Source organism: Lacerta agilis, chromosome 8 (genome assembly GCF_009819535.1).
Source record: "Lacerta agilis isolate rLacAgi1 chromosome 8, rLacAgi1.pri, whole genome shotgun sequence".
In the NCBI taxonomy this organism is placed as follows: Eukaryota; Metazoa; Chordata; class Lepidosauria; order Squamata; family Lacertidae; genus Lacerta; species Lacerta agilis.
In genome coordinates, this window is record NC_046319.1 from 52313237 (window position 1) to 52327863 (window position 14627).

Consider the following 14627-nt stretch of genomic DNA (forward strand, 5'->3'; position numbering starts at 1 on the left):
AGTCCCGATCCTCCGGAGACTCGCCTCTCCTCCGGGCCTGGAGGCGAGCACTCCTCCTGCAGACACTTAACTCCCTTCGCCTCTCTGCCCTGAGCCTCTGTAGCTCAGGAGAGGCTGGTGGGTTACTGGACCCAGGGGATGCCTCAGCTTCCTCTGCAGAGGCTGGGAGTGGAGCACCTGCAGGCAATGGGTCCTCCCTCCCATCAGGAGCCAGAGCAGACTCTGCTGATGCCTGCACCTGGGGATCCAGCACAGGTGGGGATCCTTCAGGCTCAAGCCCTGGCCCCGGCTCAGCTGGTTCTGGAGGCGGGGAATCCTGTGCAGGCTGGGATCCCTCAGGTTCAGCATCAGAGTCTGACTCCCAGGCCATCACACCATCCCCCCTCCCAGGCCTCCCCCTCAACCGAGGGGCCGGACCAGGCTTGCTGGGGTAAGTTGCATGGAAATCACGGAGGCAGGCAGGTGCGTGGACGTTTCCCGCTGGTTCCCATGAACGATCCTCAGGCCCATACCCCTTCCAGTCAATGAGGTATTGGAGCTTCCCCCTGCGGTATCGTGAGTCGAGAATGCGCTCCACCTCGTACTCAGGCTCCCCCTCAACCAAAACTGGCTGCGGTCGTGGATTGTCCGGGTGGAACTCGTCGGGCGGGGCGACTGGACTAAGTAGGGACCGGTGGAATACTGGGTGAACCTTGAGCGATGGAGGTAACTGGAGGCGAAACGCCACCGGCGACACCTGCGCAGTGATGGTGAATGGGCCGGCAAACCGTGCATCCAGCTTTCGTGAGGGCCGAGAAGGATGCAGGTGACGGGTAGAGAGCCACACCCGATCGCCAACATGGAGTTCTGGCCCCTCCTGACGATGTCGGTCAGCCTGGGCCTTGTATGCGTCCTTGGCCTGGCGCAGTTGCTCCATCAATAATTGTTGCTGGGACTGAAGCTCCTGAAGCCAGTCTGTCACTGCGGGGACCGCGGAAGCTGGCAGCACGTCCGGGAACAAACGAGGATGGTAGCCGTAGGAGGCCTGGAACGGGGTCTGCTGGGTGGAGGCGTTCACTGCATTGTTGTAGGCGAACTCCGCCAATGGCAAGTGATCGACCCAGTCATCCTGCTGGAAACTGCAGTAACACCGGAGGTACTGCTCCAGCACCGCATTTGCCCTTTCCGTCTGGCCATCGGTCTGCGGGTGGTGGGCCGAAGATAGACAGACCTCCGTCCCAAGGGTCTGGTGCAGGGCTCGCCAGAAGTGGGATGTGAACTGGACGCCGCGGTCAGAAACCACACGCTCGGGCAGGCCATGCAGGCGGAAGATGTGCTGCAAGTACAGCTGAGCCGTTTCCTTAGCTGTGGGTATGGACGGGCAGGGGGCACAGTGCACCATCTTAGTGAAATGGTCCGTGAAAACCAGGAGGCAGGTACAGTGACGAGATGGGGGCAAGTCCACCACAAAGTCCAGCGAGACCGTGTGCCAGGGACGCGGTGGGACTGGTAATGGCTGGAGCAGACCGGGGGGTCGCCCGGTAGGACCCTTGGCCCGCCGGCAGACGTCGCAACCAGCAACATAGCGTGCCACATCAGCCTTCAGGCGGGGCCACCAGAACTCCCGGCTTACCAGATGGGTGGTCCGGTACCGCCCAAAGTGCCCTGCTGCTGGGGCATCGTGGGACATCTGGAGAACCTCAGCCCGCAATGGTCCTGGTGGGATGTATAGACGACCCTGGTGCAGGGCCAGCCCAGGATATCGAGGGCATGACCCGTCAGACAGTTCCCGGAGCCGTTCCTGTGCCCAAGCGTCGACCCGTTGCTGTTCTCGCACCCGAGCCTGCAGCGGCTTGGCCTCCTGAGTGGCCAGGAATGCGGCTGGTGGTAAGATAGTCGTCGGTACTGCCTGCTGTACAGTGTCTGCGACGTCCTCGGGTTTCCGGGACAGGGCATCCGCTTTCCGGTTTTGGGAGCTAGGGATGTAGCGGATCCGGAACTGGAACCGGGAGAAAAACAGCGCCCACCGGATCTGCCTTTGGTTCAACTTGCGGGTGGTCTGGAGGTACTCCAGATTCCGGTGGTCTGTTCTCACTTCCACCGGGTGTCGTGCCCCCTCCAGATGATGGCGCCAGACCTCAAAGGCCACCTTGATGGCCAGTAGTTCCCGCTCCCACACGGTATAGTTACGCTCCGCCGGAAGGAGCTGCCGGGAGTAGTAAGCGCAGGGTAACAGTGGCGCATCGGGTCCGTGTTGCTGAGACAGGATGGCACCGAGAGCCGTACTGGAGGCATCAGTCTCCACCACGAAGGGACGAGAGGGATCAGGGTGCTGTAAAATCGGCGCCCTCTGGAAACAGGCTTTCAACCCCTGAAATGCCACTTCAGCCTCCTCATCCCAGGAGAAGGGCGTCTTGGGGCGCAGCAGTCGGGTTAATGGGGTGGTGCGATGAGCATAATCTGCAATGAAGGTCCGGTAATAGTTGGCGAACCCTAGGAACCGCTGTAAGTCCTTGCGGTTCCGGGGCGCTGCCCACTCTCGAACCGCAGCCACCTTCCCAGGGTCCATCTGCACCCCGTCAGGGGAGAGTCGGTGTCCAAGGAAGTCCACTGACCGCTGGTGGAACTCGCACTTGCTGAGCTTGGCGTACAGGCGGTGCTCCCGCAAGCGCTGCAACACGGACCGAACATGACTCTCGTGACGGGCTGGGTCACGGGAATAAATCAGAATATCATCTAGGTACACCACCACGTATTTGTCTAGCAAGTCCTGGAACACGTGGTTGATGTACCGTTGAAACACGGCGGGCGCGTTGCATAATCCGAACGGCATAACCAGGTATTCAAACTGCCCATACCGGGTCCCGAATGCAGTCTTCCACTCGTCCCCAGCACGGATCCGAATCAAGTTGTAGGCCCCTCGGAGGTCCAGTTTGGTGAACATCTGCGCCCCCTGCACCCGCTCCAGCAATTCTGCAATAAGGGGCAAGGGGTACCGGTCTGGGATGGTGATCTTATTCAGGGCCCGGTAGTCATGGCAGAGGCGAAGCTCCCCACACTTCTTCTTAACGAAGAGTACAGGAGCGGCAGTGGGTGAGGTAGAGGGTCTAATGAACCCACGTTCCAGGTTCTTGCGAAGGAAGTCCTGCAAGGCTTCACGCTCTGGCTCCGAAAGAGAATATAGGCGGCTCACAGGCAGGGGCGCCCCAGGCTGTAGGTCTATGCCGCAGTCGAAGGACCGATGAGGCGGCAGCTTGTCTGCTCCCTGTTCCTCGAACACGTCTAAATAGTCCTGGTACACGGCAGGGAGCGTTGACACAGCCTGCCCCATGGGGGCAGCTGCTACTAACTCGGACTGAGCACGGGAACCCGGGTCTGGGAAGCGTACAGTCCGATTGACCCAGTCGATCTGAACATTGTGTGACTCCAGCCAGTCCATCCCAAGCACCAGGGGAAACCGGGGCATGGTGGCAATGTCCAGGGTTCGCACCTCCCGGTGCTGCTGGTAGCACAGGACCAAGGGCTGGGTCTCCCGAGTAACAGCGCCCGAGCGTAGGAGCCGTCCGTCAATTGCCTCCACCTGTACTGGTTCCGGCTTGTTCTGAAGCGGCACCTGATGCTGAGTGGCGAAGGCAGAGTCCATATAGGAGCGGGTTGCCCCCGAATCCACCAGAGCGTGGGTGAGAATCCAGGGCCCACCGGGGGGGTATAGACGCACCGGTATCATGAGGTGTTGCAATTCCACTGGTGAGGGCCCATCATGCGATGCTTGGGTCCCCAGGTAGCCTGGGCCATCGGCTACTGGGGTTGGCAGTTTTCCCTGCGGCTGGCGTTTCTCAGGGCAGGTTCGGGCGTAGTGTCCACTCCCACCGCAGTAGAGACACAGGTTCCCCTCCCGACGCCGAGTCTTTTCCGAGGGGGAGAGGCGAGGCCGCGCTGCCCCGAGCTGCATCGGCTCCTCCAATGACTCAGCTCTGGCCACGGAACTGCAGGGAAGCACCGGCGCCGGGAGCCCGGAGTGCCGGCGGCCCCGGGCCTGGCGACGGTCCTCCAACCGATCGTCTATCTGCAGACTCCGTTGGATGAGGGCATCCAGTGTGGCAGGGCGATCCAACGTGGCCAGCTGATCCAGTATCTCGTCTGAAAGTCCCTCGAGATACTGGTCCCGCAGGGCAGAGTCGTTCCAGGTCAAGTCCTGCGCCAGCAGCCGAAATTCCGTGGCGTAGGTGGCCACTGTGGACTTGCCCTGTTTCAACCGCCGAATTGCCCGATTGGCTTGACTCCCCTTCTGAGGGTTGGCGAACGTGGTTTCCAGATGATTGCAAAACCCCGTATAGTCTGTCAGCAAGGGGGAGTCTTGCCGGAGCAGCGGCAACGCCCACTTGGCCGCCTGGTCCTTCAGCAAGCTGATCAGGAAGTGCACCTTGGTGCGGTCGTCAGGGAAATCCCGAGCTCGCCCCTGAATATACAGCTTGGCCTGGGCGAGAAACATGGGAAAGCTGGCTGGGGACCCATCAAATTTCTCTGGCAGGGCCACTGGGTACTTGCCAGGAGCTGGGGCGGCGGCCCCAGGAGCCGGTAGGGCATCCAAACGCTGCTGAAGCGCCGTAACCGCATTGCTTAGCTGCTGCACGGTGTGGGTCAAGGCCTGGTTCTCCTGGGCCAATGCCACTAGCGCAGCCGCCTGGTCAGCCATGGCTACTAGTTCCTCCCGAACGCACCCCAGCGAAGGGGGAGTGCGGGTGTGGCGTGAGCAAACTGTGCTGGCCCCAAGGGTTTGTCCATGAAGCGAGGTCCAAGTCCAGTCCTGGGTCTAGGGGTCCAAAGGAGGTCAATCCGGCGGGGAGCAAGGCAGGGAGCAGGTCAAGGTCCAAGGCAGGTTCAGGCACAAGGTTGCAGGTTGAGCACACGCTTGCAACTAAGTTGCTCACGCAACTTGGGCTGGGTCTGGCTGGCTTTTATCTGGCCCTATGCTTAGGGCAGTCCCGATCCTCCGGAGACTCGCCTCTCCTCCGGGCCTGGAGGCGAGCACTCCTCCTGCAGACACTTAACTCCCTTCGCCTCTCTGCCCTGAGCCTCTGTAGCTCAGGAGAGGCTGGTGGGTTACTGGACCCAGGGGATGCCTCAGCTTCCTCTGCAGAGGCTGGGAGTGGAGCACCTGCAGGCAATGGGTCCTCCCTCCCATCAGGAGCCAGAGCAGACTCTGCTGATGCCTGCACCTGGGGATCCAGCACAGGTGGGGATCCTTCAGGCTCAAGCCCTGGCCCCGGCTCAGCTGGTTCTGGAGGCGGGGAATCCTGTGCAGGCTGGGATCCCTCAGGTTCAGCATCAGAGTCTGACTCCCAGGCCATCACACCAATACTAGTAATGTTAGATTCACATGCCAGTAATTCAAGTCATGAATTACCAATTTCTCAGGCACCCTTAACTATTTAAGTTGGCTTGTCCACCTTTTAAAGGTAAAGGGACCCCTGACCATTAGGTCCAGTCACGGACGACTCTGGGGTTGCGGCGCTCTTCTCGCTTTACTGGCAGAGGGAGCCGGCATACAGCTTCCGGGTCATGTGGCCAGCATGATTAAGCCGCTTCTGATGAACCAGAGCAGTGCACGGAAACACTGTTTACCTTCCCGCCGGAGCGGTACCTATTTATCTACTTGTACTTTGATGTGCTTTCGAACTGCTAGGTTGGCAGGAGCTGGGATCGAACAATGGGAGCTCACCCAGTTGTGGAGATTCGAACTGTCAACCTTCTGATCGGCAAGCCCTAGGCTCTGTGGTTTAACCCACAGTGCATGGTTATAATTCAATGTTGCTCAAACTTGGGTCTCTACATCTCCCATCATCCCTAGCCAGCAGGACCAGTGGTCAGGGATGATGGGAGTTCTAACTCAGGGTCTCGACTTTTTACACTGCCTTTATTTTACAAAAACTACCAGGCATGCATACATATAGAGAACTCCAAATAACACTCACTCACAGTCTCTGGGTTAACTTACCATAATCTTCAAGCAATTGCTTCTGGAACTGAGACAATGTCAGCCTGTCTTGGGGAGAGTTGGAGCCGTCATCATCAAAGCACACCTGGTTCAGCTACACACAAGAGGGAGAAAGTGATGCTAAGGCTTTCTTTGCATGCAACAAAAAGCTTCTCTTCAAGTCAAACAAGTGAAAAGCAAACACCAATGAGAATAAAATCAGGTAAACCATCCATGCAAACAAAATGTGCTCTTACAAACGGGCAAGTGGGAGTTGTAGTCCCAAAACATCTGGAGGGCCGAGTTTGCCTATGCCTGACCTAATACAACACATCTAAGTGGAAAGTAAAATCTAACACAATCTATCAACAAATAAACTTCAGCAGAAGGAAAGAAAAACCCTCAAAATGAACAAAAAATAACAAAATTTGGAAAGAAGCATATCAGAAGTCAGAAAAAGCACACCTAAACAAGGCTGTTTTGACCTGCTGCCCAAATGCACAGAGTGAAGAAGACTGCCCCTGGAGACCTGGCAACACAGCAGGCCACAGTTCTCATAATCCTTTGCAACTCACAAGCTGGTGGGAGCTGGGATACATAAGAGGGTATTCTCCAGAGCAAGGCAGTGTTCAAATGTAGCTGTGAGGGGGGAAATTGGAAGTGTAGTGAGCAGCGCTATCTCTAAAACTTTGAAAGGAAGCCACCGTTACCTTTAGCCAAAGATAATCTTCTGTTTTATCAGCAACTTCACTGTGGTTATCGGCAATATCACAGCGTCCTATGATACAGTAAACCGCTCTTTTGTAAGGGTCGGTGTTGTTTCTCAGGGCTCGTCTGTAGTGGAGGCGAACTTTGTTCTCAGTGGCAGGAGACAATCTACAATAAAAGAAAGGCAAGTTATTAAATGGATCTGTGATCCAGCTTACGGCCCACAACAAGACAGGCCCCTCCTACCAGTGCGCCCATTGTTCAACCCACACTGGCCCTGCATTGTGTTGCTCACAACATCCAACACTGTGTGCGTGCAGCAAGTAATGTAGGTGTAAGGAGCCCAGTAGAGCAAAAAAGCAACAGCTTTGTATCCACAAACTTAAAGCACTGAACTTGCCACGTGCAACTGAAAATGGGCAATGTTAACATCAGCCTTTCCAGCCGAGAAGACTGTGAATTCATGAGGGTTTACTAGTTCAAGCAAAAACCTTAGTAGGATGGATTGATGAGCTCCCAACTCCCTTGCAACTCTGGGTTGCACTTCAGAGTAGACTCCCTGACCCATCCCACACACTTTCCTGGCCTCTTTTTGAGACACCACAGTACCTTCTATCTTTGCTGTGCATGTATTCCTGGAACCAACTTTTAAATTCTCCCAACTGGTGCTGAGCTCGATTCACCACTTGCAAGGCTGCCATTAAGTCACCACATCGCATGCAGTAGTAAATTATTGCCCAAACAGGGTGACCTTCTACTTCCCCATCCTAAAGAAAACAGACAAATGGTAAAACAGAGAGGAAACCTTTCCTGATGTTGTGATTATGGTCCAGTTCCCACAGGTGAGAAACCTATGTTTGGGATGTCCTGCTTCAGGCTGCAGGTAATGACTGAATGCTCTTCCACACAAAACAATCCCCTGTGCATGGAGAACTGGGTAGCATTGCTGCATTCCTGACATGCTAGATTTCTACATGCAAGATATTCCTTTGTACATTCATGGAAGCATCTTTAATTTAACTGAGCCTACCAGGAATGGCAGTGAGGAAGGGAATTTTAGCAGATTTCAGGCCCCTCTGTACACAAGGTGTAGCTGACATGGTGCCCTCCAGATGTTCTGGAGCAACCCAGTCAGATGGGCGGGGAAGAAATATTATTATTATTATTATTATTAGTCTCAGCTAGCAATGAGGGATGAGGGAATTTGGAATCCAAAATACCTGGAGGAAAACATGACTACCCTTGCACATACATACACACCCGCCACAACAGACACACAATCGGTTCTGGAGGGCTGGGGGATGCTGTGGAACAGTCTGGAAGGTGCCAAAGGGAGCTTCAGAAGGAAGCAATGAAAATTGCCTCTCCCACTCACTGAAACTTCTGCTGGATTCAGATATCCTTGCTGTTCACAGGAGAACACCACTGAATACAACACATAATATTTTCTTTTTTTAAAGATTAGATTACCCACAGCCCTGCCCCATAAGCAACTGCAAAGAGATACCTTTCTCATGCTCTGTTCTTGGCATACATGACAACCCCCTACCCAACCCCCAAATTTATGCATGGGTTAAGAGATCCAGAATGATCTGAATGGGTGAATACAGTCATGGCAGAACACCTTGGCTGTGGAGATACCTACCTGGAGTCCTGGGACAGACACTGGGAGTTTGATGTTCAGGAAACTGCGGACTAGCTGGTAGGTTCCAGGTACCCCTCCCAGTTGGGCTTGGTGCAAGTTTCCAAAGACTGTCACCAACGTGTAGTTCTTGTAACTGCAAGGAACCATCCATTTCTGATTCATAATACATCAAACACAGTTCCATGTTTACTTAACATAGTTTTAAAGAAGTATTTAAATATATGCTTACACTTTCCACCTTAATGAGCTACACCAGGTGATGGATTCCACTCAGCTTTATGGTGAGTATACAAACCACAGGAATAGCATTTGAGAGGGGATTGTGCTGCACAACTTGGCTGTCCCCAACCTGTTCCTAGCAAATGAAACAGTCTCTCCCTAGCAAATGAAACAGTCATGTCCCCGAGTTCGAATAATGTCGCTCTTTTCACCAGGGTGGCTTATTTCCAGTTTATGGCCATCTTGAGTGTTTCCCATCTCTGTCCTGGGACTGCACTGGGGTCGGCTGGTTAACCCTGATGGTTAAACTCCTAACAGCAGGCTGTTGTTACACAGTCCTGTGACCCTAATCGCACTGGCCCATCAATGAGATTATTCCATATTTGAGGTTTCCAGAAGCCTTTTTATAAGCAGCTGAGATAGGCTAGCTACACTTGGATTGAACTTTTTCTTTAGTTTCAATGTTCTGTTCTGAAAAGTATGTCAATCTGGTCTTGGGGAGCAGAGAGGTACATGAGGTGCTATCCCCTGCTCCCCGCTGTGGTTATTTCTTTGGGGTCTCCAGAGGTGTGGTGACAGCTACGTGAGTGCACTGAGCACGGCTATAGTTTACCCAGCCTGGCTATTGGGGGAAGGACATGAGTGAAAGGTTCATCCCTTCCACCCATTAAAGGGATCCCAGTTCCAGTCGGCCTCCTTTCATGCTGGAAGATTCCACCACCCACCCACCCAGGATCAGATATTGCAACAATGTTCCATTGTTCCAAGTTTACTTTCTTTGGTACTGAGGTGGCAACGCTTATAGAGGACACTTGGGTATGAAAGCACAACATGTGAAGGGCAGATCAGAAAAAACAGTTACATGTATACATCTTCCTTGCATTGCATTTTCAGTTAATATATGAATGGGTGGTATATCTTTCGGAAGCACTATTACATCTGTAGGCATCTGTAACAACAAATGAAAGCTCCCGAGTTCTAACTATTTTGCCGCACTACCTTTGCTCGAGGTACTGGAGGGCCTGCCTGACAAACTCCATCTGCACTTCCATGCTTGTCCGGACCTTCAGTGCATCACTTGCAGGAACCAGCAAAACATCAGTCATTTGCTTCACCATAGCCCACAAGTCAGAAATGTTCTGCCAAACAAACAAACAGGTCAAATGACTAGAAGCTACCACTAAAAGAAGCTGCATCCTTATCTTCATGAGAATGGCATTTAAAATGGGCAGGGTACGTGGTAACGGTTCACAGGAACACTTGACTGTTGCTGATAGTACTAACTATCCTTATTTTTCTAAGATAGTAGTCTTCAATGTTTTCACTCGTCTGAGGACATATTGCTTTATTGTTGCCATGTCTGTACATATGATGCTAGTGGTAGTGTTGTGATCCACCTTAGATCAGGCCACAACCTGGTAGTGGGCCCTAACCCATGAGTTGAAGACCAATGCTCCAAGGCTACAAATATATTATAAAGGCTTTAAAGCAGCTGAAATTAAGTTGTACTCTTATGGCCCATACCCTAGGGAATTCTCTCTCTCTCTAATTTTTGCTGGAAAATGTTTCCCAAAGAGTGGAAAAATCTAACGTGAGATGGACATGCAGCTTCCAGAAAGCCAAGTATTATATGTAGTGTCCGTTGTCTCACAAGTTACAGTGTGATTAGTAGACCATATGGCACTAGAGTCTGTTCAGTGTCCCCCAAAACAAGGGATGGAGTTCAATGATGTGCTAACATGATCGTTCCATCAGCACAAGCATTTCTGCTTGCCTGGATGAATAATCCCCCATCTCCCCCACGCCTTGTGAACCTCCAGAGAAGATTTTGGGAAGAGACATGGCGGCGAGCACTGCGGTGCTGGAGGCAGTCCTTTGCTGGCTTCTGCTAGTATACCAGGTTACTTGAATTTGGATCAAGATGCCTACCGCCCCACCCCCAATGTTGCCAACCACTGCTGTACGCAAAAATGCCTATATGCAGCTATCTATGGGCATCTGGAAGAAGCAGCCAGTGTTTCCTCCGTCAGCAGGCTGCTCAGCTCAGTTGAGCACAAGCAGAGCATCTCCTTATGCTCACTTCACAGGCAGTACCTTATCATCCAACTCTGCTACAGAAGAACAAAGGTCCACCAAGTTGGGCTGCAGGTATCCATTCACAATCTTCTCGTTATAAACATATATCTGAAAACAAACTGAGAGTAAGCAGCTTCCTAGCACAAGTACCTCTTCCCCCCAGTGCTTTCTCCCTCCAACCCCTTCCCTCCCTGCTAACCACAGAAGAATCTGAAACACCCCTCCAGATCACATGGTCTTGGGGGAAGTGCTCCTGCCAGCAAGTGCCCCCATTTCATTGCCTTGCAGCAATGGTGCATCAGGGGATACAGAGGAATACAAAATGTTCTGCCAGATTTATTCTAAAGCCCCAGGCAGGCCTCAGGGTAAGGAGCAAGGGAGGATTTCTCGCTGTTCCACATGGCATATCTCTAAGGACAACATAGGAGGACCAAATGCTGGCGGGCACGTAAGGGGTGTTTAAGTACATGCTCACATGGTGACACAATGGCCATATCTGCGTAAGTCCAGGTTGCTGACTTAGTGTGGTTCATGTGGAACAAGCCTTGTGCTGCTACATGATGCTCGATTGCTCCCACTTCACTCCTCATGTGTGGAAGAATGCAAGGGCTTTAGCTCAGCGGCAGAGCGCTTGTCTTGCATGCAGAAGTTCCCAGGTTCAATTCCTGGCACCTTCAGGGATGGCTGAGGAAAGGCTCCTGTCTGAAGCCCTGGAGAGCCACTGCCAGTCAGTGGAGACAACACTGAGCTTCATGGACAGGTGTCTGATTCTGTTTCCTATAATTCTGTTTCCTATGTCCTGTACTTTCTGGTAAACCAATGTGTTGCAGCAGTCAGTATGTCTTTTGGTTCTCTCGGTCTGATCTACTCAAATCAGATCTGCTTCACATCACTGCTTTAATATCTGGTGTCAAATTCCGTTTTAAAAATGTCTGTGTTTGTTTCATGTCAATGTAACTCAAGAGGATCAGCCTCTGAGGAGTTGGCCTCTAAGCCTGACACAAATCTCATCAATTAAATCATGAAAACAAAAACACCCTGATTTCGAAGTTAGTTTTAGAAACTCTTGATGGTGAATAGTCACTGAAACTGATGTAGGCCTAACAGGGAGTTTCAGGTAACATAGCTGAGATACTGAGGTTTCTAATTTACTCACTTGTCGAGCGTAGGCCATCTCAATGTTGTCCAAAGAACTACGAACTGTTGGTGGCAGTTCACTGATGTAACTGGGCTGTTGGAAGAAAGCAAAAATGCCGGTCAGAGTATTTGACACAAATTAATTTAGCAATTGGGTGGCACTTGGCTTCTTTTGTGCCAATACCAAAACTTTGAGGATCCCACCAGAGCATGAAGCTGCTGGGCAAGAGGCTTTTGCTGTAGCAAATTCCCCACAGCTGTGCATCCATCCCTCTTCTTGTTCTTTATCCCCCTTTAGAAACAACCTGGGCCCACTTTTTGGATTTCAATGCAGGAAAATCAAACATGCACTTCTAATTCCCAATGGACTTCTCCACCTTTACAAACAACTCGGCAGCACAGAAAGCTACTACTCAATTGTGCCTCTAGCCCTTCTGCATTTAGCTTCACTTGTTGCAAACTGCAGGCACCCAAAATCTGCATTATTCATACACGCATTCCAAAGCAAAAACCTTGGCAGCCATTTTGGCAAAGCTCCAAACGGCTTGGCCATCCGCTGCAACATTGGGGGGAGGGAAGGGGGGACTGCAATGCTGCCAGCAGGCTTGCCATCTTGGCTGTATCTCGAATCCAGAAAACCTGGAGAGATACAGGAGTTTAAAGAGACCTGGGGATATCGGAACTCTGACAGGGCAGCTGCACTTTAAAATAAAAAGATGGGGGTGGGGAGATTCAGAGAAAACAGCAAGATGGCCAAAGGGTGTGGGGATGAGGGAGAGCAGAAAATCCCATTTGAACTGGAACCTTGGCCTGAACACTCCTGGAATACACAGCTAAGCCAAACATGATCCACACTGTGTTTCCTTTGACCAGACACCATATGCCTTTCAGGGAACTGTGGAAACCACTAAAAGAGAATGTGTGTTCAGCTTTCTTTGAACCATAAAACATCACTGACTAATTGTTCTTCTTTCCAGAAGCAACATGCCTGCATTTTTTCACAAGCCCAAAGCTTGAAATATAGCTCCCCAGCTGACCTGCTTCCTGCTGTGTGGGTCTGTGCTTTTCAGCTGATTCTGCATATCCAGAGGTATCAATTAACTCTCTATTATATTCTAAAGATGGGGGTCTGCCTCTCGCTCGCTCACAATTTTTCTGAAACAGGATTTAAGTGCAGCATGAATTAGGAAAGTTAAGCAACTGGCTTTTAACGCAGCAGATGCACAACAAACCTCCCAGGCCTTTGACTTCAAGGCTGGGGGCAAAACATCACATCAAGGATTTCAAATGCTCTCTCAGCAACACACAAGTATTATATAGGCTCTGCAGGAGAGAGAAGAGCATTACAGAGTGATAGATCACATCCTGTCTTTTAACCCATTTGTGAAGTGTAATAGATGGATTTTTTTTCTTCCTTTGAGATTTCAACATTTGTGATAAGGACAGTCTACCACTTAACTCTAAGCTAGTCATCCTTTGTAACCACTGTTACCTGTTCAAAAGATGTTCCAAATAAAGGTAAACTCAATTTCACATAAATCCCCAGAAGCTGTTGAATGCTTCCTGAACAACCTGCTAAGTCTGCAAGGCTCTGCTACTGAAGAGCAGTGAGTGATCATCCAGTTTCCAACATATTTTGCCCACTGAGCAAAAGTTGTCAGTAAGTTGTCAGTAAAACATATTCCACAGGGTATTTCCATTAAGAAAATGTTTCTGTGATTAGCACAGGCTTAAGAAAGCATCATTTCCAGATCATAATATGAAAAATAGCCAATTAACACGAGCAATTTGGAAAATGAACTTCAGGGTTCCACACGTTCCACAATGAAGGACACTTTTGGATGCAATTAGGAAGTGGAGAGTTTGAGGAGGATCAAAAACATTTTTTAAAAAAACTACAGACACTCAAGACTGCACTTATGTGAAAGCACCGGGGGGTGGGGTGGGGTGGGGGAGAGAGACGCAGGAGGTGGGGGAGAGAGACGCAGGAGGTAGTAGTGAGCAAGCTTAGTTTTCATTTTAAAAGCGAGTTCCTTGACATCATGACTGTGAAGATATGCTTGAGAGTGTACAGGAAGAGAGTGAAATCTCAAAAGCCAGAGAAATTAATAATAATAATAATAATAATAATAATAATAATGATAATAATAATAATAATGCAGCTTCAAGAGAGCCCAAGAGATACCTCACTCTCTTGAGTGAAGTCCAAGGCATCTTCTCCTGAAGCCAGCAGTGTGTGAAGGATCCTTTGCTTCACCTGTTCCCATTCGACCAGCATTGATTCTCGGTGATACTCCTCAGCCATAGCAAAGGTCTAGGAAAAGCAAGATTAATGCAGAAAACACAGACCAAAGAGACCACCCTTCGCCAACCTGGTGTTTTCCAGCTGCTCTGGACTCCAGCTCCCATCAGCCCCAGCTGCATGACTGTGGCCGGAGGGCACCAGGGTGGCAGAAGCTGCATCAGACCCACCCAGAACAGGACAAGCAACATTCATGTCAAGAACCAAGTACTACTCCTTTTTTAAAAAAGTAAAACTGCCCCCCAATCCTGGTGAAAACGATGCCTTACAACCAAGGGTCTACATACTCTACTCACTCACCCCCAATCTCTAAATCACTGCAACCAGAATTATGTAATTATTATTTTATTCAGCTTCCTAGAACTAGTTTCTAATTAATTTGAAATATTTGTTATAAAAATGGGAAAGCATTAAAACTGGGAACTGAAAAGCTTCAGGGACAAAGAAAGAGAAATGGAGTTCTGTATGGGATTCAAATACATCCCCCCCAAAAAAACTTATTAACATTTCACCTGATCCTCTGCCTGTTCCCCTTTTTCTCTTCAGTCATAGGGGCTAGGAACCAGCTGTTCACTAGGTCAGGC

At 50.8% G+C, this 14627-nt stretch overlaps 1 protein-coding gene across 2 annotated transcripts in view; it reads right to left on the reverse strand.

The window, feature by feature from the left end:
* The window catches only part of NUP93 (nucleoporin 93), a 73659-nt gene that overhangs the window by 13596 nt on the left and 45436 nt on the right, over positions 1-14627 (reverse strand). For both annotated transcript variants that reach the window (XM_033157461.1, XM_033157462.1), the window contains 8 exons: positions 13927-14055; positions 11761-11835; positions 10623-10712; positions 9528-9667; positions 8310-8442; positions 7274-7431; positions 6667-6832; positions 5978-6071 (listed from right to left, as the gene is read on the reverse strand). In XM_033157461.1, the coding sequence (XP_033013352.1) occupies positions 5978-6071; positions 6667-6832; positions 7274-7431; positions 8310-8442; positions 9528-9667; positions 10623-10712; positions 11761-11835; positions 13927-14055 (985 nt within the window). The remainder of the gene's footprint in view (positions 1-5977; positions 6072-6666; positions 6833-7273; positions 7432-8309; positions 8443-9527; positions 9668-10622; positions 10713-11760; positions 11836-13926; positions 14056-14627) is intronic.